The 21,958-nt window shown below is 52.5% G+C and overlaps 10 protein-coding genes across 10 annotated transcripts; 5 read left to right on the top strand and 5 right to left on the bottom strand.

The window, feature by feature from the left end:
- Positions 1 to 804: 804 nt before the first annotated feature.
- Positions 805 to 2,136, top strand: COCMIDRAFT_84840 (uncharacterized protein; the record flags this gene model as incomplete). Its single annotated transcript, XM_007685906.1, has 1 exon — positions 805 to 2,136. The coding sequence occupies one exon, from the start codon at positions 805 to 807 to the stop codon at positions 2,134 to 2,136; it is 1,332 nt and encodes a 443-aa protein (XP_007684096.1).
- A 313-nt stretch (positions 2,137 to 2,449) lies between these two features.
- Positions 2,450 to 3,407, bottom strand: COCMIDRAFT_84684 (uncharacterized protein; the record flags this gene model as incomplete). The annotated part of the gene is made up of 3 exons (XM_007685905.1): positions 2,450 to 2,665; positions 2,758 to 3,107; positions 3,221 to 3,407. The coding sequence occupies 3 exons, from the start codon at positions 3,405 to 3,407 to the stop codon at positions 2,450 to 2,452; spliced, it is 753 nt and encodes a 250-aa protein (XP_007684095.1).
- A 1,956-nt stretch (positions 3,408 to 5,363) lies between these two features.
- Positions 5,364 to 6,691, bottom strand: COCMIDRAFT_33188 (uncharacterized protein; the record flags this gene model as incomplete). Its single annotated transcript, XM_007685880.1, has 4 exons — positions 5,364 to 6,089; positions 6,142 to 6,200; positions 6,254 to 6,395; positions 6,680 to 6,691. 4 exons carry the CDS (start codon positions 6,689 to 6,691, stop codon positions 5,364 to 5,366), a joined length of 939 nt encoding a protein of 312 aa, XP_007684070.1.
- A 385-nt stretch (positions 6,692 to 7,076) lies between these two features.
- On the top strand, positions 7,077 to 7,463 carry COCMIDRAFT_1798 (uncharacterized protein; the record flags this gene model as incomplete). Its single annotated transcript, XM_007685855.1, has 2 exons — positions 7,077 to 7,296; positions 7,360 to 7,463. The coding sequence occupies 2 exons, from the start codon at positions 7,077 to 7,079 to the stop codon at positions 7,461 to 7,463; spliced, it is 324 nt and encodes a 107-aa protein (XP_007684045.1).
- A 503-nt stretch (positions 7,464 to 7,966) lies between these two features.
- COCMIDRAFT_84670 (uncharacterized protein) lies at positions 7,967 to 8,460 on the bottom strand (the record flags this gene model as incomplete). The annotated part of the gene is made up of 2 exons (XM_007685904.1): positions 7,967 to 8,121; positions 8,241 to 8,460. 2 exons carry the CDS (start codon positions 8,458 to 8,460, stop codon positions 7,967 to 7,969), a joined length of 375 nt encoding a protein of 124 aa, XP_007684094.1.
- An 894-nt stretch (positions 8,461 to 9,354) lies between these two features.
- Positions 9,355 to 12,558, bottom strand: COCMIDRAFT_71980 (uncharacterized protein; the record flags this gene model as incomplete). The annotated part of the gene is made up of 1 exon (XM_007685903.2): positions 9,355 to 12,558. A coding segment is annotated over one exon (3,204 nt), but the record flags the coding sequence as incomplete, so codon positions are not given.
- Positions 12,559 to 13,936: 1,378 nt separating this feature from the next.
- On the top strand, positions 13,937 to 14,844 carry COCMIDRAFT_84729 (uncharacterized protein; the record flags this gene model as incomplete). The annotated part of the gene is made up of 2 exons (XM_007685902.1): positions 13,937 to 14,005; positions 14,065 to 14,844. The coding sequence occupies 2 exons, from the start codon at positions 13,937 to 13,939 to the stop codon at positions 14,842 to 14,844; spliced, it is 849 nt and encodes a 282-aa protein (XP_007684092.1).
- A 497-nt stretch (positions 14,845 to 15,341) lies between these two features.
- On the top strand, positions 15,342 to 17,798 carry COCMIDRAFT_84748 (uncharacterized protein; the record flags this gene model as incomplete). Its single annotated transcript, XM_007685901.1, has 5 exons — positions 15,342 to 15,470; positions 15,580 to 15,707; positions 15,760 to 15,827; positions 15,874 to 16,124; positions 16,173 to 17,798. 5 exons carry the CDS (start codon positions 15,342 to 15,344, stop codon positions 17,796 to 17,798), a joined length of 2,202 nt encoding a protein of 733 aa, XP_007684091.1.
- An 863-nt stretch (positions 17,799 to 18,661) lies between these two features.
- On the top strand, positions 18,662 to 20,596 carry COCMIDRAFT_84817 (uncharacterized protein; the record flags this gene model as incomplete). The annotated part of the gene is made up of 1 exon (XM_007685900.1): positions 18,662 to 20,596. The coding sequence occupies one exon, from the start codon at positions 18,662 to 18,664 to the stop codon at positions 20,594 to 20,596; it is 1,935 nt and encodes a 644-aa protein (XP_007684090.1).
- A 123-nt stretch (positions 20,597 to 20,719) lies between these two features.
- On the bottom strand, positions 20,720 to 21,704 carry COCMIDRAFT_84794 (uncharacterized protein; the record flags this gene model as incomplete). Its single annotated transcript, XM_007685899.1, has 3 exons — positions 20,720 to 21,028; positions 21,139 to 21,542; positions 21,623 to 21,704. 3 exons carry the CDS (start codon positions 21,702 to 21,704, stop codon positions 20,720 to 20,722), a joined length of 795 nt encoding a protein of 264 aa, XP_007684089.1.
- Positions 21,705 to 21,958: the final 254 nt, after the last annotated feature.

Here is a 21,958-nt window from a genome sequence, read left to right as displayed (position 1 = left end):
GAGTAGAGTACACCTAGTGCCCCGACTCCAGCGGGCAGCATGCTGTACCTGGACTGGTCGCGTCGATCCAGTGGTTGTGGACCGCCCCCAGGCTGCAGCATACGTCGTCAGCCGGTGAGACCCTCGTCGCCAGAAGACGATTGATTGCCTTTGCCTTCAACCTGCCTCGCTGTCTCCTCACCCATTGACCTGACCAAAGAACCCTCCTCCTGCTCGCCCTGATGACGCCACCCAATTCGACGGCACGTGATGGCCGCCCAGTGTACCAGCTGATCATCTGAGATAGCGTTTCACTAACATGGTCAAGACCGGAAAGACGGCCGTCGATATCTTCGCCTCACTTCGCCGGTTGGTACCTCCGGCCCATGTCTGGTGAGAAGTGCCAACGCCGTTGTACGTGTACGGGGGCCCTTCTCCAGTGCGGTGTTTCAAACTGCCCCTACGTAGAGTACAACGCAGCCTGCATCGCCACGTCGCGCAACGGCTTCGTTGTGATTGGCGCCACAACAGAACTTGTTGGCATTCGGTGAGAGCCACTCAAGACCGCACAAGTCCGACGTTTGTCACAAGAACGATACGCACGAGTCGTAAGAACCAGGCCAAGCAAAGTTGTTATCGATAGTGATAGTGATAGTGAGAGAGACCCAGTCCAGTCTTGGTGTTTAGCGTGAACAGAACATGACTAAGCCCGTCTGCTCCTAGCGCTGGCTGCAAGGAAGCGAAAATGCAGGACCCAGAAAAAAGTTCAAAGTCAATGCAGCTAGACCAACCATCAAGCACACCACAATGTCCAGGGATATCAACATGACCTCTTCCGACGAGGCCCTCGCCGTTTTCAAGAAGGAGCGCCGGGAGAGAAAAGACAAAAAGGAGAAGAAGCGCTCCAAGTCCGAGTCCAAGAATGAAGCCGCAGAAGCTAGCGCAAGTGAAGAGGAAGCGCCAGTAAAAATAGAGACGCCAGCGAAAAAGCGCAAACGAGATATCCTGCCCGAAGAGCTCGAAATCGATATCAATCTCCCGGAGCCGGTCTCCAAGAAAGCCGCCCGTAAAGCGAAGAAAGCGAAGCTGAACCCTACACCCGCTGCCGAGGGAGAAGAAGGAGACGCAGGCACAAAGACAGATGGCGAAGCAAAGGGAGCCAAGGATGCAGACGGCAAGCGATCAGATTACGGTGTATGGATCGGTAACCTGCCATGGTCTGCGACCAAGGACTCATTGCGAACATTCCTGTCCGAGAATTCAGAAATCGCAAGCGACCAGATAACCCGCGTCCACATGCCCCCACCCACAAAGGTCAACCCAAGCTGGACAACCAAGCCACTGAACAAGGGCTTCGCATATGTCGATTTCTCCACAGAACTGGCAATGTACTCCGCCATTGCCCTGACCGAAACCAAAATGGACGGCCGCGCCCTCCTCATCAAGAACGCAAAGAGCTTCGAGGGCCGACCCGACAAGCCCAAAACAGAAGAAGGCCAGGACACTCGTCGCGCAGGCAACGCCGATAAATCGGGCCATCCACCCAACAAGCGCGTCTTCATCGGCAACCTCTCCTTCGACGTAACCAAAGAAGACCTGCAAGAACACTACGCGCAATGCGGCGACATCGAAGACATCCACATGGCCACTTTCGAAGACTCGGGCAAATGCAAGGGCTACGCCTGGATTACTTTCGCCGACGTCGAATCCGCTACATGGGCCGTTAAAGGCTTCGTCTTCAAAGACGCAGCGGAGTTCAAAAAGAAGGGTAAAAAAGACGACAGCGATGACGAAGACGAAGACGCCAAACCTGAGAAGAAGAGGAAATGGTTCATCAGCAAGTTCATGGGGCGCGAGTTACGCTGCGAGTTTGCAGAGGATGCGACAACGAGGTATAACAAGCGCTGGGGCAAGGATAGGCCCGTCAAGGCTGTTGATGGCGTCAACCCGGATCGCTGGAGGAACTTTGATCAAGGCGGTGGCGGTGAGCGTAAAGCAGGTCGTGGGAATAACGAGCGAGGCGGTGGTGGTGGTGGTGGTGGTTCGAAGCGCAAGGTTGATCCCAGGACGATCAAGAGTGGTGCGGCGCATTCGAGTGCGCCGAGGGCGAGCCAGGCGATTGTTGAGTCGACGGGTAAGAAGACGACGTTTGATTGATCTTGGCATGAGGATAGGTGTTGGTTCGAAACACGGACGGCTATTTTAGACAATTGGAGAGGGAGGGGAGGCGGGAAAAAAAATAATGAAGCATTTGGCATGACTGGGCATCATCTTTTACTTACTACTATTTCTTTCCCATCGCACCAGCATCCGATAACGAGTCTTGAAAGACAAGGAAAATAGTCTGAGAGCATATTGAAACGTCATAATAGATAAAGTTTTTCCAAAAGGTATTTCTACACAAAGAATAGTCCAAGTCAACTCGCACCTTATCCCACCTAACCCGGCACTCTCTCTCTCTCTTCCAACACTACCCAGTGGCATGAGACGCCATAAACTGCGCAAACGCCGTCGCATTCCTCGTCTGCATGAACACCGTGCCCGGTCCTGTAAACTTGCACACCAAACCCTCGCCCGACGCCATGTTACTCACGATACCGCCGCTGGCCACGCGCTCAAGCACGTACTTGCAGTTCCACGCGACGAGGTGACCGTTGTCGATGATGTATTTTTCGTTGGCGGCAAGCTAGTCACACATGTCAGTAAAACCCTCCCCCAAGAAAAAAAATGAAAGCTTTAGAGAAAGATATGCGAGGGGAGGGGGGATGAAAGACTCACATCTTTCCTAATAATCGCACCAAAACTCGTACACCACAGAATTCCCGTCCCACTAATCTTGTACACGAAGAATCCCTCCCCACTAAACATGCCTTTTCCTATACCCTGGCTCTTGTACTCCATCACTATGCCCTGTGTGCACGCGAGAAAAGCGTCACGTCCCACACTCCACGTATCGTTTCCGCCGAGCTTGATAATGGTGATGTCGCCGATAGCAGGCGGTGCCAGGAGCAATTCTCCAGGACCAGTATAAGTGGATTTTGTCATTTCACCGCCGATGAGAGCTTTCTTGAGGGAAAACTTGACGTTGCCTTTTAGTGTCATGGTGGGTGACATTGCGATCATGGCGCCTGTTATTCAAGTTCAATTAGCAAAAATTGTCCCTTTGCATTTTTCAAATCCTCTGTTCCACCCCCTCTACGATAATGAGAGCAAAGTATAGGTATGATCGATGTAAACTCACCAGGTTTCGCAGTAAATGGACATCCCATTGCCAATTGTATGGTAAGAATCGTATTGGTATCCCTGTGGCTCACGCGGAAACTTCCTCCATTGAATGTGCCAACGTCATCAGCGGCTACGGTTGCAGGTGCTGCATTTGCGCCTGCGCCTACAAACTGCGGTTGCTGTGGTATACTCTGCTGGCTCATCTGCGGTTGTCCCATGCCTGGATGTCCTTGCTTCTCAGGTGGGTATGGGCTTGCGCTTGGGCTTCCAGCGGGGAACCCACCGAAGCCTGGGCTCATGGGCTGCTGTTGGTATTGTTGTGGTTGCGCCTGCGGTGGGGGCGATTGCGCCTGGCCTGGCGGTGGATAATGCTGCTGTTCGGGCGGCGGCGCATATTGTTGTTTCTCAGGCGGCGGTGCGTAGTGATGCTGTGTAGTGACGCCTACGGCTGGAGGGGGTGGATAGTGTTGTTGCTGGTGCGCGGGGGGAGAAGAGGGCGGTGGTGGGTAGGATTGGCCGCCGGGAGGGGGCGCGAAGTACTGTTGTTGGTGTTGCTGATCTGAAATACGTCAGAAGGGTATCTACAGGACAAGGTTTACTCGAAGACGAGCTTGAATGGGAGGAAAATACCGGGAGGAGCTGGCCAATGTCAGTTGCTACCTCATAGCGTTTACAGCATGCAACTCACGAGGGTAATAGTTCCCACCCGGTGGCGGAGTCGGCTGGTGTCCTGACATTGCTGATTTGGGGGCTACCTTAGCAGTGAGTAGCTCAAAAGGCAATGCTAGAAGGGTATTACAAGCTCAAGGCAGAATTGGGAGAGAGGAAGGAGGGAAAGAGCAAGGAGATTCAGATTAGTCTACGGAGATATCAGGCGCCACAAGCAGTATAGACAGGCGTTTTAACCGCGCGCCCCATTCCTGTCTTTCTGGTCAAGCTGCTCAGCCTCGGGCGCGCAGCCTGTTGGTTAGTGGGGTTGACTTGTAACCGCCGAATCAGCGCCCCGCATTCGCCTTGGGCTCTCTGGGTAGCACGCGCCCAGTGGGTGCGACGGGTGAGCAGCACAAGTATACATAGTAGTTCATGCACAAGTTGCCATTTTTGCTGCCCACAACGCTGCACAAACCTGGCACGTCTGCGTCTTTGCATGTGCGATCCACCAGGAACGGGACGGAGGCGCCTGCAGTTGTTTGGGTGGTTAGGTCGGGGGGTGCACAAGCATATTACAGGACGAACAAATCAACGCCCATGTTTCTGCCACTTCTCTCTGTGCCGCCGGACTTGAAATCAATGCCTTGTAGGCCCTCCCCCTGTCTTTGCATGCCCATGTCGTCGTGGGGGCCCATACGCTATGCAACAACATCACTAAGCCAAGCTATTTCGAGAGAATGGCTGACTGGGTACTGGCCCCAGCTTGGCCTATTGAACAACTGAAGAATGTCTACTACTATTCTCATAGATACACGCTAACCATAGGTAATTTCACTAACACTCAGGTCTAGCCAGAGTTGCCTTCCTTATAGAGCACAAGTAATACTATATGGTGCATATTCGGTCTCATCTTCGTTGGCTGCTTAGCAGATCTCAAAAGCCATCTCACGATGAAAAACATCAACCTCAAGGCATGACAATGAGCCTAGACTTTCCGGTAATGCATTGCGAACTTGGGCAATCTATGTAACTTGAGCTTGAATTGACAGAATGACAAGTGTCATTGACCTGACAGAGAGTGCATTCTCTGCTCTATCATGTGTGACAAAAGCATCGCTCAAACACCTATACCGACAAGGTAATACTGTCTTGTTAGAAGAAAGTGGCAGGACGAAAATAGGCACATGTAGTGTAAAAATCATATCCAGGCACTCCAAACGAGTGAAGTCAAGTCGAGGATATATCATTCTCTGCATCACCCAGGAAACACCCTCACACTGGTACTGGATACCTCTCCACTTATCATTCATCATTCCGAATCCATTTTGATTCCACATGTACGCAAAACTATCCATGGAATGAATGTTACACAGCATCCTCATATCGCTGAAAGACCCTCATTAAAGCAGCCGTCCAAAAGCGCGCCCGCTTACCGAAAAGCCCAGCCAGCCGAGCCATGCAATAACATTGAACATTGTAAACCCCACAGCATAACAAGAATGAACAATCTAGGCCACCATTCTCCGCCTCTTTCCAATCTGTGCAGAGAAACCAGTCTTGATAGCTTGGACTGAACGCCTTGATCCACAGCTGTTGCAAGTAACGAAGTTGAGACGGTTCTCACCCTTGGACAGGTCCGTATCGGGCGAGCGGCAAGTCTTGCAGGTAACGTATTCGACAATGTACCGCCTGAGCACGTTCTCCAACTGCTTTTGTTGGAAACGACCCTTGATGACCAGACGCTTCTGATCGGCAAATGAACCGCTCGTACCCAATTCGGCAAACAGGAACTGCGCAACATGCTCGTCCGAACGCTTCATGCGCTTGCAAATCTCGGCAAGGTTGGCGAAAACAGTCTTCTTGTTTCCTTCACGCATGCACTGTGGGGGCGGGATCTTATAGCTCTTTGTACCTGAGCTGGCGAGATCGGGGTGTTGGGCGTGGAGGAGTGTGAAGAAGCGGTTGAGGAGGAGGTTGTAGCTGATAGGAGTCGTCTGGTCGTGTTGCCAGATGCCAGTGCCCTTCATCATGTCGCCTTCTTGCACTTCTGGTTCAGCGGCGGCAGCCTCCTCTTCGCCCTCGGCCTTCTCTCCACCAGCAGCGGCGAGCTTAGCTTCGAAATCATCCTCGACCTTCTTCTTGCTAGACTTCTTCTTTTTCTTCAGCGCAGCGAAATCACCCTCTGCACCGTCATCCTCCTCGCCCTCCTTCTTCTTGGTTGACTTCTTCTTCTTCTGTACCTGTATCAGCAACCCGCCACACATCAAGACATGCGTGTATGCATACCTTCTTGGCGAGGTCAGCGAACATGTCGGTGACCTCTTCGACCTCCTTGTCATCGCCCGCTGCCCTACCCGTTAGTTTATGTCTTTTGTTGCCTACACACAAGCAATCTCACCGCCACCAGAGGAGTGACCCTCGGCAGAGTCCTTGCCGCCGTTCGCCTCCAGAGACTCGGTGACTTCGCCGTTGCTGTCGACGATCGTGGTGCCTTCAGAAAATTGAACAGACTTACGTGTCTTGCGTTCGGGGACCTCAGCCTGTGTTGGGAGTCATGTTAGCATAAGCTTTTTGAAGAAGATCGCATTAAGCTGCTATTCGTGTGCGGGAAGTGTAGCATCGCCTGCCGTAACAGAGAAAAGAAAAAACAAAGCCGGATGCAAGCCTATACAAAGCGATCGCAGTAATGGTTTCGTTGAACCATTACTGCAGATCGCTCTAATACGCATAGGACTGCAAGGACGCCTGCAGTCTTGCATCCGGCTCTTCTCCCAATGCCCACTTCCCCATTTCGAACAGCCCAGCGTGGGGTCAAATGACGTACAGTATCAGCCATGATTGCGGTTGTATAGAGAGTTTTCCGTCGGTGTTGCAATAGTAATTCTTGTGGGAAGAATTCGATATGATCGCTTTTTGCGGGTGATTGTTGGTGGTGGCGTTGAGCAGACGTGGGCAACAACGGCCTTGAACTTCGCCGCAACGCACATGTGTGAGTCGAACTGCGAGCCAAGATTTACGTCACGTGATGGAGACTGCCCACGCCCCACCTCCGCTCATTGGTTGCGGCGTCACATCACCAAACGCGCCGACGTAGCCCGACAGGTACTCGTCGCATTGCACGATTGCGCTTCCACAATTATTCCATGTTCTGGCGGTAATAAGCATTTCCGAGTCACGCATCCATCGCTTTGCTTTGCTGGTCATCCCCTACCGAACCTGCCATGTCGATGAGCAATAGCGAGAGCTTCGTCGAGCACTCCTCGGTCGACGAGGTTGATTCCCTACCCTCTTCCTCTTCGAGTTCCTCTGTCGACGAGGAAGAATACATGTCAGATGCGGATCGGGAATGGAAAGAATCGCTGCAGCAACTAGAACTGCTGCTGACAATGGTCATGGTGCCGTATCTGGGGAAATACTTTGGCAGGAAAGCCGCATACTGGGGTACGTCATCTTCAGCATGAAGAAACAAAGAGTAGCTTGGCACGATGCTGACTGTGGAAATAGGATGGGCCAAGTTTATGGAATGGCAGTACCCCGTCGAAGTCACGATTTCAAGCCCGAAAACCTTCAAGCTTACAGGAGCCGTCGAGGCAGCAGCGACGCTGTGAGGACTGAGTATGGTTCCGGACAATTGACATATTCGCGCATCGGCGTTCGTGGCGTTCAATTCTATACGATATCCAATTACTCTATGGGGCGAATCATGTATATACTGGGCTCCACATCCGTATATTGGACACAATAGAAGGAAGGACAGGGGTAAGCCCGCGCCAGCTCTGATCTATTTCCTTATATCGACATCTGCCATAGCCATACGGACTATGGAGACACATGGGTTTTGCGTCTCGGTGAGATAGATATGAAGTGGAAGAGGGCTTCTCAGGGGCACCTCTGTAGATGGAGGACGTACTGCAAGCAAAGGCGTACGGAATCCTACTTGACCCATAGAAATAGAACGATCCCCTCATCAGCATATTCCAACATGTACCAAGCCATGAAAATCCTTTACATCAATCCCTCTCAATTTCCTTGTCTCTGTCAGGGTATCAATCACATATCGCTCTCCCCTCAATTCCCTCTACATTCAACCCCTTACCCACCCACCCCACTCTCACTTCCTCCCTTCAACCATAATAATATGATACCCCTCACTCGTCTTCACCTCCCCAATCTTGGGACTCGCCGTCGTACTCGGCTCAAGCTCATACGCCACCTTTTCAAAATCCTGCATCAAGCTACCTCGTACTTTCCAGCCTAGACTACCACCTATAGTATCGGCATAAGCGTCAGAAACCAATCTATATACCACGTAATCGAATTATGGTGGAAAAGGCCAGGGGGGAAGAGAAGGGAAAGGAAGGAAGGAAAAGAAAAGAAATGTATACCTTGCCTAGCCTTATCCTCACTCATTTCCCTCGCCACATCATCAAACTTGGCTCCATTCCGTATCTTTTCAAGCGCCTCTTCCTTCTTTGAATGTTTTTCGCAGAGAATATGGCGGACGTTGATGCTAGTTGCTGGTTTGAGTTTGCCACTATTGCCACTGCCTTTTGAAGCTTCCGACTTGGCGTCGTCTTTTCCCTTGCCTTTATTTTTGGGAGCCATGGTGTTGGGTGGGGTTGGAGATATGTAAGTATGTGTGTGTGTGTGTGTGCGTGAGGGGTGGTAGGGGTTGGGGAGGAAAGATGAGGAAATAGAGGATAGTGGTAGTAGTAGTACAAGTTACGAGACGGGATGTGTAAAGGCTTGTGTGGTTTGAACCTGGTCAAGTGTACTCGAATACAGCTCGTGGACAACCTTGTTTTTCTTTTTCAGCCGTATACAACGAACAAAGTTCACACCTCAGTAGTGAACCGATACAGAAAGGTAAGAGGGGAGATATGGCAAAGCTCCGAGCTCCGAATTGCGGGGCAGTTCGGAGGATTGGAATGTGGATCCCATTAAAAGTGGGGGGGGAGGTTCGTCAAAAGAAAGACAAGGATAATCCCTTGCAAATCACATTCTGGGTCAAACATGAAAATTTCCTAATTTCCCATCATGCATTGAATTTTGGACAAAGTTGCTCTTCTTGGCTTTCATGCTTATTTCACTTGAGAACCCGCCCCCCTCCCCCTCCTCTCCTCCAATCCATCCGTCCTTTTTTTCTTTGGGTCGCCAGCCATGAGAGCAAAATAACCCTAATGGGGGTGGGCGGTACCGGCCGGAATCGTTACTTTTATTTGGAAATTATCGTAACGCCGTGGCCTTTTCCAACGTAATGGTGATGATGATTGGCGTCCCATGCCAAGTACATAGCCCATGGATGTGAACAAGCAAGGTTGCAAAAAGCAATTCCGTGGCCGACTTCTACGTATTATATCCCCCTGGACTCGTTCCAGACCTCAATTAGACACTCCCTCAACCCTGCTATCGGCCCCCTTCGCTGGCGCGGCAATGCATGCTACTGTTTTACCTGTTCCGAGCTAATTGTGAGAAGTGAACCTGGATGCTTTCGTTACTTCAGCCGTTGCCGTTGACAATGGTGGTGCGAGCGGCATTGTTCACCCCATTTTGGGAGAGCACAATATCCATGAAGCTCTTGCGAGGCTTGTGCTTCTTCTCCAGCAGCTCGTCATTGATGTCGGCCAGGTGGATCCGTCGTCTCTTACACTCAGCACGCATGTCGTTCAGCAACGGGCGGAGAGTTTCCACCTTGTCCACTTCGGCATACAGTAGTGATTCCTCAACCCAATATAAACCTTCCATTGCTGCAAATTGGTTCCTGGCCTCCTTGATACTCTCTTGGATCTTCGCATAGTCAAAGTCTGGAGCACCTTCCATGGGAAATCGAAAATCTTGAGCTAGAAGTGCAACGTCGTATTGTCGCAGGATTGCATCTCGTTGTGCACGATTGACAGGAATTCGGGTCCAGTTTGAGTAAGGCGCATCGAGGTGGGCTAAATCGAGTTCGGGGAGTCCAAGGATGCCGACTACTTGGAACGAGCAGACGTAGGTCTTGCCGGGCAAAGCCTGTGAATCCTTGAGATCTTGAGCGTTTGCGTAGAAGAGTGGAAGGAAGACGGCTGAGACGCCGAGCTCTTCGCCTGAAAAGTGGAGTGGTCGATTGGTGCCCAGTTCGCAGGCGCGCCGTAGGGCTCGAGGGAGTTTTGAAATACGATTTTGGCGTTCCAACAGCTCTTTCTGACGCCTGGCCTCTTCTTCCACTTGCCGTTGCGTCTCCTCCTCTTTTTTGATACGAGCAGCCTCGGCCTGCTCTGCTTGACGCCGGGCTTCGGCTTCAGCCTCTGCCTTCTTCTTTGCTTCTTCTGCTTCTGCAACCTTGCGGGCAGCCTCTTCTGCTTCCTTGTTTTTGGCTTCGGCCTCGGCTTCGGCCGCTGCCTGGGCTGCTTTCCGTTTCGCTTCTGCCTGTGCTTGTTGCTCTTCCTGACGCCTTAGACGTTCCACCTCAGGTGTCGCTACCCTTTCAGGCGGAGCCGGTGTCGACTTGGCAGATACAGTAGGAGTCCTCTTCACACTAGCATCATCAGCTGATGCGTCCGACAGCCTCCGTTTTCTTATCTTTTCCTCCACGGTCTTGTATTTGATTTTGTTCTTGACAATCTTCCGTTCGTCGGGTGAATCGACTTCTGGGGTTGGTTTTGCGCTGATCGGTTTGGATGGCTTCACGGCTGCTTTGACTGGAGGTTTGGCGCCGTGATCTTCATCACTTTCGTCTGAACGTGCATGGACCGGCCGTTTGGATTCATTGTCGTCTGACCGTGCTTTCAGAGCTTTCCTGACCGGTTTTGCCTCTTCGCCTTCGCCTTCGCTGTAGGACCGCCGCTTGACTTTGCGTGTAGGCGGTCGTACATCTTCCTCGCTCTCCTCCTCAGACGAGTCGTCTTCTACAACACGTTTCCTCCTCTGGCCCTCTCGAGAGGCCTTTTCCTTTCCGGACATTAACCGTCGTGACTTTTGAGGCGCAGAAGATACTGTATTTGATTTTGTAAGGTTGGCGCGTTTCGGCTCCACTTGGGGCGAAGAGGAGCGTTCCCGTCGTGGAGATGGTTTCCTCTTGACGCGATTGGCCGCAGGGATCGGTGCTTCTTTTTTGGTTCTTCGGGGACTTCGATGAGTTTTTTGGTACCTCTCGCAAGCCTGTTTCAGCATGTCCCTCTCTTCCTCCCACCTCGGTCCATGTCGTTCTTCTGAGATTTCATAGTACGTCTTGTTGTCTTTGTTCCTCCGCGTAGGGTTGAAGTTGTCTTGTTCAAGAAGTAACTGTATAATCTTCAGGTATCCACGCCCAATGGCAACTGTCATGGGCGTCTCTGGGTGCTTGGATGGGTCGGGATCGGCCTTCAAGCCGCTAGCCAAGAGAATGCTAAGGATGTCGTAGTGTCCGCCTCTGGCTGCTGCAACGCCACAGGTGATGTTTGGCTTGATGTTGCTGTTTATGAGTTCTCCCACAGCTAGGATATCTCCGTCTCCAGCCTTTTCGATAAGGGTCTCGACATTGAATTCGTTGTACAAAAGGCGAGAAGCAGTTTTGGCTTGTTTTTGGGTTCGCTCCTGGTCGTTGGTAGAGGTATCCACTCTCTGTCTCATTGCTTCTCTTAGTTCTTTTTCAATCTCAGGCGCGTCCTCGTCTTCGGGATCAAGAACATCAATGGCGCGTTGTCCTTTTTTGTTCGAGTGGTGGGGATTGACCTGGCCCTGGTTGAGCAAAAGCTTGACTACGTCTAGATGCGAATTCTCGACTGCATCGATGAGCGGCGTGTCACGGTCATGGCTCTCACAGTCGGTACGACAGCCTTTGCTTATCAGATAACGGACAACGGGTGCCCAACCATGCAGCGAGGCTTTTTGCAATGGAGTAATTCCAGCATAATCGGGCTGGTCGAGCTCGTCGGGCGCCTCCTCGTAAGCTTCTTTGACCGCGTCCAAGTCGCCCTTTTCACTTTCTCGAGCAAGCCGAGTGGCACCAAACCGATCGATTTTTCGATGGGGCATGGTACGCGCAGGGGAGGTCAAAGCGCGATGTGTGGAGCGCTTTACTCGGACATGCTGTTGCAGATGGGGTGCAGACAATGGCTGGGGCGAGGTTGAATGATCTGAGCTGGATCCTGACCAATGCTCCTCGTTGGACAGAGCAAGGTTGGTGACTTCGCGACGCTTACGACCGGCAATGCCTGTGGCGGTGGATTGGGTGGATTGGGAGCGTTTGTGTGGGCGGCCAAAGCCTGGCGTGTCGGTCTTGGCTTTCTGGCGCGGAGGTTCAAACGGAAACGAGTCATCGCGCAGCTTGCGCTTGCGGTTGTCAACAGTCGAGGCACTGCGGCCACGCGATTTGGCGACATCATTGGGGCTGGTGTCCTTTGTGCGCGTGTTTGGAGACGACGGGGCCGGGCTCTTTGCGCCGTTGATTTTGACGTGGTTGGTGGTGCGTTGGCGGCCGTTTGGCTGGGGCGAGTGCAGGCGCGGCTCCTCTTTGATGGATCGCAGACGTGTCGCGTCGCTGTTACTGTGGTCGTCATCGTCGTCATCATCATCGACGCGTTCGGTTTTGATCAGCTTGGAGTCAGCAGCAGGGTTCTCGTCGCGCGACAGGACGACCGTCTCGGCCTCGGACTCGGGCTCTGCATCCTGATCGTCATGGGCGTCGTGGTTGGCAGGCGGCAGCGAGGCGTGGTCTGGCTTCCAGGATGGATGAAGAGCAGCAGCAGAGGGCTTGTGGGGCTGACGTGGAGAGGAGCTGCGAGGACGGTCGTGGAGGATGCCAACGGGGGCAGAGGGCGTGTTTACGAGAGTATCGGCATTACTGGTCATCACGATAAAGGACAGGACACTTGCAGTTCCTGCCTCATACTGGCTCGGCAGAGCAAGGGAAGGGAGGGAGGGAGCGCAGACGGCAGGAACACGGCGCTCAACTGCCCAGCGAAGAGGGAGGGTGGGACAATGGGCGTGCAGGCGGCAGCGACACCAGGGAGAGGCAGCGGGCGCTGAGGGCGTGATGGGGGGAGGGGGGGTGTCGCGCAGGGTGGAGTGGAGAGAGGAACAGCAGTGGAGGTTGAGCGAGAGACTGGAGAAGAGACAGTCGAGGCTTGCGAGTAGCCAGGCGGCGCTGCACCACTCACCGGCGAGCGCCATTTGCTTGGATCCTAGGCGGGCCCCGTCTCTCCTGAACACAACCCTGCACTCTCGCCTGCGCTGGGGGTGCGGCTACTGCTGGAGCGGATGCTGCTGGCTGAGCTGCTGCGCGTGGAGCTGGAACTGCTGCTGCAGCCATGGCGGCGGACGGTGAATGCGAGCGCCTATGTATGTGTGCATGCCGTCGACCATGGGGCAGCCTTTTTGTTTTGTTTTGCGGCAGCATGGTGGGCTGAGGGCAGAGGGCAGAGGGCAGAGGGATGCAGAGGGCGCACGCAGCACGCAGCACGCAGCACGCGCGGCGACATGGCCACGCAGGCGGGCGGCGGGTGGTGAGCGCGCAAAGGCTATCGTTACCTGCGACACCTAGCGCACGGTGCGGGTTACAGCTTTGGCTCGCTCGTGGGCGACGGCCGTGGCCAGATGAGGGCGACGACGTGGGTGCCAGAGGGGACTGGACGTTGGCTGTACAGTACAGACACAGACATACGTAGCCATGCCATGCCATGCGCTGTCTATGCCAGTCCCATGGGCGGCCATGAGTGGCAGCGATGCTGTGTCGACGCCAGCGGCGGCCTACCTACCCATAATAATATTACTGCTACAGCTAACACCCGCTAACTAAGTAACAATACAACCCCGATCGCCGCCCTCGCCGCCCTCGCCGCCTGGCCACAGTCATGGTCACAACAATCGCACAATCACAATGGGCGCTTGCACTGAACACCCACGCCCCCCAGTTAGACCCGCTGCCCGCGCCGTCAAGCCACTTGCGGCTGCAACCACTGCCACCGTTGGCCCGCGGGTGCGCCAAGCACAGCCCGCCCGCCATCCCATCATGCTGCCGTCACCGTCCCCTTTCCCCTCCCCTCCCCTCCCCTCCCTTCCCTTCCCCTCCCCCCCAACAGACACGCTCCCCTCACGCCCTCACGCCCTCACGCCTCCAGCTGCCATGGCTCTGCTTCAGTCCTCCCTGATGCCTGTCCTCCTGCGTGCCTTCTACCTTGCTGCCTCAGTTCTTGTATCACGACACCACTTCAGCTCCGCCCGCGCCCACCACTAACCGCTGCTGCTTACTAGATCCTCGTCATACAGGCCGTTCCTGCACTACGCACCCGATTTCTAGCCTATGGTCCCCGTGCCACTACACCGCCCACCCAGGAGACCCAGGAGCACCAGAAGCACCACCAGCAGCCCTCGGCACTCAGTCGCGCTCTCGACTATGCTGCCTCGCTGCAAGTGCCCCATCACTTCTTCACCCACTTCTACGTCACCTCGGTAGCCTGCTCGCTCCTGTGGGCATGGCAGATGGACGTGTGGCATGCGCATAGGCAGCAACAAGTGGTTTGGGCGCTCCTGCTGCTTCAGGGTCTGCGGCGCGTGCTCGAGTCACATGTCTACACTTCAGCCAGCAAGAGCACAATGTCCGTTGCCCACTGGCTTCTCGGCCTTCTCTTCTACATCACCATCAACGCCGCCATCTGGGTCGAGACGCCTGGCAGCGCATCAGCCAATGCATTCCTTGTGCCAGGAGTCATCACAGCCCAAATGCTGCAGCACTCCTACCACGCCTACCTCTACCGCCTGCGCACGGAGAATAAAGGCTACCAGCTCCCGTCTCACCCCATGTTTCCCAATCTGCTCTGTCCGCATTACACTTGCGAGGTAGTCATCTACGCATTGCTATCGCTCATAACAGCCCCAGACGGCAGCTTGGTCAATTGGACTGTGGCCTGTGGAACCATATTCGTCGCTACCAATCTCGGTGTGACGGCAGTAGGTACCAAGGAATGGTACATGGCAAAATTTGGTGCCGATAAGGTAGGTTCGCGGAAAAGAATGGTGCCTGCCATGTGGTAATGCCCTTTGCTGTGGGTTAAGCGGAAGCTGAGGCGCCTATTCAAGTGTAGGTGACACGCTTTTGTAGCTTCCTAATACTGCACTTGCAAACTTGATACAACTCCCACTGAGAGGTTAATCCAACACATTTTTTCTGGTGACTAATACGCTCGTGAATGTGTGACATGTAAAATGAGACGTGCTTACGGCAGAGAGCATTGCCAGACAGCTGCATCACATGACGTCGTGTTTACGCTAGCCCACACTCGGCTGCGCCACGCGTGTGTTTGCCTAATCCAACAGGCTGCACCGTCTCGCATGGCTCGAGCAAACACGTCTGGGACGCCGCTTCTTCCTCGTCCAGTTTGCTATAAAACTGCCGGCATAGAAGCTGTCATTTGTAGCGCTTGTGCGCCAGTTCCAAGCATCTAGTCTTGTCACAGTGTGCTTCAAAAGCACATTGCACTATTACCATACGCATACGCGAGGCGCGTGCAAGGAACAATCGACACCAAGCCATGGCAGCCAAAGAAGCAACCGTCTACATTCTGGACCTCGGTCGCTCCATGGGCAAAAAGAGAAATGGCCGCGACCAGACTGATCTTGACTGGGCCTTGGAATACATCTGGGACAAAATCACTACCACTGTAAGCCGACGTTCATTCGGCGATTTAGTGCGTTAGACACATACACGCCACTAGCATTGTCCCAAATATCATCACATGATCCAGAGAGCTGTGATTGACAACTTTCTAGGTTGCAACGGGCAGAAAAAGTGCGCTGATGAGCGTTGTTGGCTGTCGCACTGATGAGACAGATCTCGCTGGTATCATAGAGGAGGATGAAGGCTATGAACATATTCGAGTGTTCTCCAAAATAAAGCAGTAGGTCTTGTCCCACCACACAGGAATTTCTGCAATTCCTTACACATAACAGATATCTGCTTGGAGACATCCGCAATCTCCAGGAACATCTCAAGCCTAGCAGAACCAACAATGGAGATCGTAAGTCTTGCCTACTAGTCGGCATGCTTGGTTTTAACGCAGACAGTCCTCTCTGCTCTCGCTGTAGCAATACATATGATCGACACTGCAACCAGAGGTGCTAAAGGAAATCCCCTCAAATATGACCGCAGAATCGTCATTGTGACTGATGGTCGTGGGGAGATGACTACGGATGATTTGGAGCAACTAACATCAAAAATCAAAGACCCAGAGGCTCCCTTTGAGATCACACTACTTGGCGTTGATTTTGACGGCCCCGACGTTGGCTTCAAGGAAGAAAAGAAAGACCCTCAAAAGGTACTGCTGGTCGACGCCTCTCGTTCTGTCATGACTAACAAGACCTAGGCTCAAAACGAAGACATATTGAAAAGCTTTATACAAGATTGTGACGGTAACTTCGGCACTCTAGCCACAGCTATTGATCAACTTCACATACCTCGTCTCAAGGAGACACGGCCCGTTCACAGCTACAGAGGATCGCTGACTTTGGGCGACCCTACCAAGTACGATGCTACCATTACAATCGATGTCGAGCGATACCCATGTACGATGATAGCAAAGCCACCAACAGCAAGTTCGTTCGTTATACGGACAGACGCTACTGGCTTATCAGGCCCGGTTATTGAGTCCTCCGCTGCTGGAACTGATCAAGATCAAGCAGCAGCCGATCTCTCAGCAGTACGAAATCAGCGTGTGTATCAAGTGGAAAGCCAGACCGAACCCGGTGTCAAGAAGAACGTCGAAATGGACGAGTTGGAGCGGGGCTATGAATACGGCAGGACAGCCGTTCACATTTCCGAGTCCGACATGAACGTTGTCAAACTGGAAACACAACAGGCAATGGAGCTAGTGGGTTTTGTCAGAGCTGAGGATTTTGAACGATTTCTCCCTCTCAGTCGGACAAACTTCATTGTCCCACAAAAGGCCAACCAGCCTGCTCAATTGGGCTTGTCGTCTTTCATACACGCGCTCTACGAGGCTGATTGCTATGCAGTTGCAAGGCTAGTTGCAAAGGATCTAAAGCCCCCAGTCTTGCTACTGCTTGTCCCGCGCATCGAGCCAGAGTGGGAGGCTCTGGTAGACGTAGAGCTTCCTTTCGAAGAAGATATGAGGCGGTACAAGTTCCCACCATTAGACCGAAAACTCACAGTCAGCGGTAAAGTTATAACAGAGCACAAGGATCTACCCACCAAGAATCTCGTCGACGCAGTGAGCGACTACGTGGATGCCATGGATCTATCAACCTTTGGCCGGGACGAAGACGGAAACGAAGACGAGTACGCCAAACCAGAAGATACATTTTCGCCTCTTGTCCACCGTATCAACCAGGTTATACGATGGCGAGCAACACATCCCGACCCCAGCCTCCCGATCCCTGATCCACCAGAAATCCTCACCAAGTATTCTATGCCACCGGCAGAGCTTGTTGCATCGGCACAAAAGCAACTCAATGCCGTTAAGCAAGCGGCAGACTTGAAGAAAGTACCACCAAAGGTCAAGGGCCGAGGCAAGCGCCAGCGTACTGAGCGTGAAAAGCCTCTTTCAGGCTTGGATGTCGACCAACTCCTGGGCAACCCCAAGCGCGTCAAGATTGAGTCTAACAATCTGATTCCCTCGTTTAAACAGGCTCTCTCTGCTTCCGATGACTTGGATGCCATCCAAGACGCTGCCGACGGCATTGCAAAAGAAATCCGCTCGCTCATCAGTAACAGTGTTGGTGACAACGCATACCAACGTGCGCTCGAGGCAATTCGTGTCATGCGTGAAGAGCTCACTGAACTTGAGGAGCCAGAGATCTACAACGCATTCATCAAGCAGTTGAAGGGGGATATTCTAGGTGGAAAGCTAAACGGCAACCGTAGGGAGATGTGGTGGAGAATCAGAGGCAACCGATATGGACTCATCGATTCCAAGAGGAGCTATGTCAGTCCTGTGACAGAAGACGAGGCGAAGAGGTTCTATGAGGTCTGAAGCGGTCACGACATGTTCTTCTACTGAGCTTGAAGAATATGTGCAACAACGATGGAATGCACATGCACGGGGGTATTATGACAACTAAAAATACGTTTATTAATCTCGCTTTGAACCCTGCATCTTTTTCTCTTACCCGATACTGTTTCAAGGGACAACGGCTTTACGGTTGATTCGTGCGCTACTACCTAAAGGGCTGAGGATTTTGGCCCCCACGAAAAAAATGATTGCGAACTCAATGCAAGCGACACCACTTGCCGTTTTCCGACCTTTTTTTGGTGGAGCCTAAATGTGCGCACGTCCAATAGGGATATGTTGGATTCAGCCTCACACACGTGTAACCCTCGCCAGCTGACTCTAGCTGCGCCTCAGCTGTGCGACCTACCTGGCGCGTACTGACGTCTAGACCCTCTCCTCCTTCTCTCAATATCAATCCCAACGCCATTTTACGTGGAAATAGCGAAGCATTCTGTGTGCTTCGTGATGTAGAGCAACCGAAGACACTCAACATGGACATCCCGTACACGGAACACGGAAATTCGCCGCCAACCCCAGGCATAACCATCTCGAGACCAGGAGAGTATGCTTCGCTTCCCACCAGAACCAGTAATGAGTCCCTTTACGATATGAGCGACAGGCGCTCAAGATTCCAAGAAGATATCGATTCCGGCCTAGGCATCCACATGCACTCCCTAGGATCGCAAAACTCTCCGGATATTGCATATTCGCCTCTGAATGCAGATAAAAAGCAACCTAGCGTGTTCTCTCGGGCTTCAAGTACGGATCCCATGACACAAAGGCTCATTGCTCACCGCGCTACACAATCAGCACAATGGCGTATCCACTGGCGCCCACCAGCACTCATGGTTTTTGCTTTTCTTATGGGAATTGTTTTTGCATTCTTCCAACATCTTCTATACACTGCCCTGCATCACAAGGAGGAACCCGATGAAAACAAAAAGTTCCGCTTGGTTCTCTACGGCCGCATGCTAGCCTATCTCTCCAAGGTCGCATTCGGAGGGTGCGTTGTTCTGGTCTTCCGACAGCGACTATGGAGGACGTTTCGAGAGCGGGCATTGACGGTGCTCTCCATTGACCAGCTCTTTGGCGCAACAGAAGACCCTTCTCTTTTTGCAAATTGGGAGGCCATTACCAACGCTCCTATTCTTGTATTCGTTGCTGGGATCATCTGGCTAATACCCTTGGCAACAATCATCTTCTCACCTGGCGCCCTCACCTTCGGTACCTACCTTGATTTTGAGGCTGTCGACATTGTAGTTCCGACGCTTAATTTTTCGATGGAATCCACTAAGAACTGGCGTTACCCAATTAAGATGGCTGACGGAAGCAACAAGAAATCCGTAATGTATTACAATACCACTGATATCGCTGGCACAGCACCGGGCTGGTTCGATTACTATGACCAACCGTCTGCAGAGTTGGTACGGATTGGAGTTTTGCTGGCGTACAGCAACATGGATCATCCAAACATCCAGCAAGGCGCTCGACAACAGGCTTGTGGAGGGCAATACAACTGCACATACGAACAGACCTTTTATGGACCTGGTTATCAATGCGAGGAGATTAATGACGAGAACAAACTTCGCGAATTAGACGCACCGTTCAATCATAGCAGGATAGCTCCTCAGGGACGGGCGGCCTACTTTGCTGAGGTTGATATTGGGGACTACAAACGGCCACAAGCTGATGAGTTCCGCAAAGGGCCCGGTGGACTACCTCTTGGTGAAGCACCTGAAAGTTTGGGTGTTTTCAAATCAGAACCCATACTATGGATTGGTTACACTACGAATTCGACGGAAAGACTCTCTCCTGACGACCCTCTTGCAAAGCACTGGACCCATCGCTTTGACTCTCACATTATCCGATGTGTGCACATGGAGACCAAGTACACGGTGAAGTGGAATTATACAGAGCCATTCTTTAAGTCGATGGCGAAGCGAGAATATCTTACCCCAATTGTGGATACAAATTTCACTCATGGCCTTTATGGGCTAACAAACCACACGCGAGACCCTGAGCCAGCAACGAACTACATCAGCCCACGCGACGATGTGGGTCTCTACAAGAAAACCGCCGCCTACCATGCTCTAGGTTCCATGTTTCGAGGGTTTCTTCGCGGGCACGTCGATGTCGACCCCCCTCTACCAGGACCATACTACTCTCAAGTCTATTCCGACGTCACCAAGACACGACTAGTGCACAAGAATGCAGAGCCGAAGAAAAACCTAGGAACTGAGATTGAATCCTTCTACTCAGACATGGTCCTCTCTCTGTTCTCAGCGCCGGAAATGCTCGCCGTTAATGAAGAGAAGCTCACAGTCGAGCGAACGCGACTCCAGTCTTCTTTCGTCTACGTACCAGAACGACTATGGAAATGCTACATTCCCGTCATTTTCGTCACGCTATGTATACTTCTCTTTGGACTGTTTACTATCTGGGAAGACGGAACGACCTTTTCCGCTGGATTCTCGCGTATTCTCGTCACCACGCGAAACATGACTTTGGACAATATCAGTCGTGGCGCGTGTCTTGGAAATGATCCCTTTCCGATGGAGCTCATGAACACGAGGCTCCAGTTTGGCGCTCTTGCCGATGGCAGTGATCCTCCTGCATACTCAAGCGGGGAGTACCAAGGTGCAGGTGGAGTTCAGAGCATTGGTCATTGTGCATTCGGTGTTGCATCTGAGGTTGGGCCCATTTACAAAGGCATGCCTTATGCTGGTCTCAACCGCCCAGATAAGAAAAGGATTGCGTATTCCGACATGGAAAGTGGATAGGGAAAATGTGTAACTAGTACGTTATCTGTAATTTTGAATGTAATCAAACAAAAGTCTGATTCATTTCTCTTAGCCTCTCTCGTCACCTTTTTCCATCATCAACGACTCTCTACTCGGCCTAGCTTAACAAATACCGATAACGCCATTGACCGGGATATCAATACTCGTCGTGTAACTCGCCGCATCGCTGAGCAAATACACATAGGCGCCTCCGAGCTCCTCCACCGCCGCTAACCGCGGCATACCACCATAGTACTTGAGCTGCTGCTCCCAATCCGGCTGCTGCTCAACCCAGTACGTCATTGCCGTCTTGACCAGACCCGGCGACACAGAGTTGACTCTGATATTGTACTGCGCCCACTCCATAGCAAGCGTATGCGTCATATTCCTAATACCCGCCTTGGACGCACCGTACGGTGCCGAGGGAACACGCTGTGAAGACCATCAGTCCATGCCACCCCACTCCTACTACTAACTACTCCTACTACTGCTACCACCAGCCACCCAAGAAAGCGAAACACGGTGTGGGAGACAAGACATACCTTATTCGGCCGATACGACGCCATACTCGCCGTAAAAACAATACTCCCCTTGACCCCTTGCTTGATAAACGCCCTCGCCGCACACCGCGCCGAGTAAAAACTGCCATACAGATTCACGCCCCAAAGCTGATCTATCTCCTCTGTCGTAAACTCCAGCGCCGGCTTGTGCTTCGTGCGCCCCGCGTTGCACACCATGCCGTGCAGCGCGCCCGCCTCAGCCAGCACCTTGTCGATTGCGGCTTGGATGGACTCTTCTTTGGTGACGTCGGCTTCGAGCGCGAAGAGCTGGTTCGGATATTTGGAGGAGAGGGCGGCAAAGTCGGAGTCGGGGGTGCCGATGTCGAGGGAGTAGACGGCGCGAGCGCCGTTGGTGAGGCAGCAGTCTGCTATTCCGAGGCCGATACCTGGGGGAGGGTTAAGTTATTGTTGTTTCTTTTGTTGAAAAGTTTACGCTGTATAGACCTTATGATTTTTCTTTGCGTACCTCTGTTTGCACCGGTGATAGCGATTACCTTGCCTTCCAACTGCACCTTCTTAACGGGTTCCGACGTTGAACTCGAAGCCATGTTGATTGATATATCCAACTCTTCCTTAATTCTTCCTGAACAATTGCCAAAGGAAAACAAAAAAGATCAATAAAAGGAAAAAAGAATGTCTTCGTCTGTATGTATCTGAACACACAAAAAAGTACCTACTATTCCAATCCCATCCATCCTCCCCCTCCTACTTATACAATTTTTCCTTCTCCTCTTCCCATCTACCCCATCACCCATTCATCCATCCATCCACGCACATACACACGCATATCCATCCCCCCCCC

The sequence above is a fragment of the Bipolaris oryzae genome, assembly GCF_000523455.1.
Source record: "Bipolaris oryzae ATCC 44560 unplaced genomic scaffold scaffold_14, whole genome shotgun sequence".
NCBI lineage: Eukaryota > Fungi > Ascomycota > Dothideomycetes > Pleosporales > Pleosporaceae > Bipolaris > Bipolaris oryzae.
Note: the sequence above shows the minus strand (reverse complement) of the source record. Positions and strands in the feature narration are given on the sequence as shown.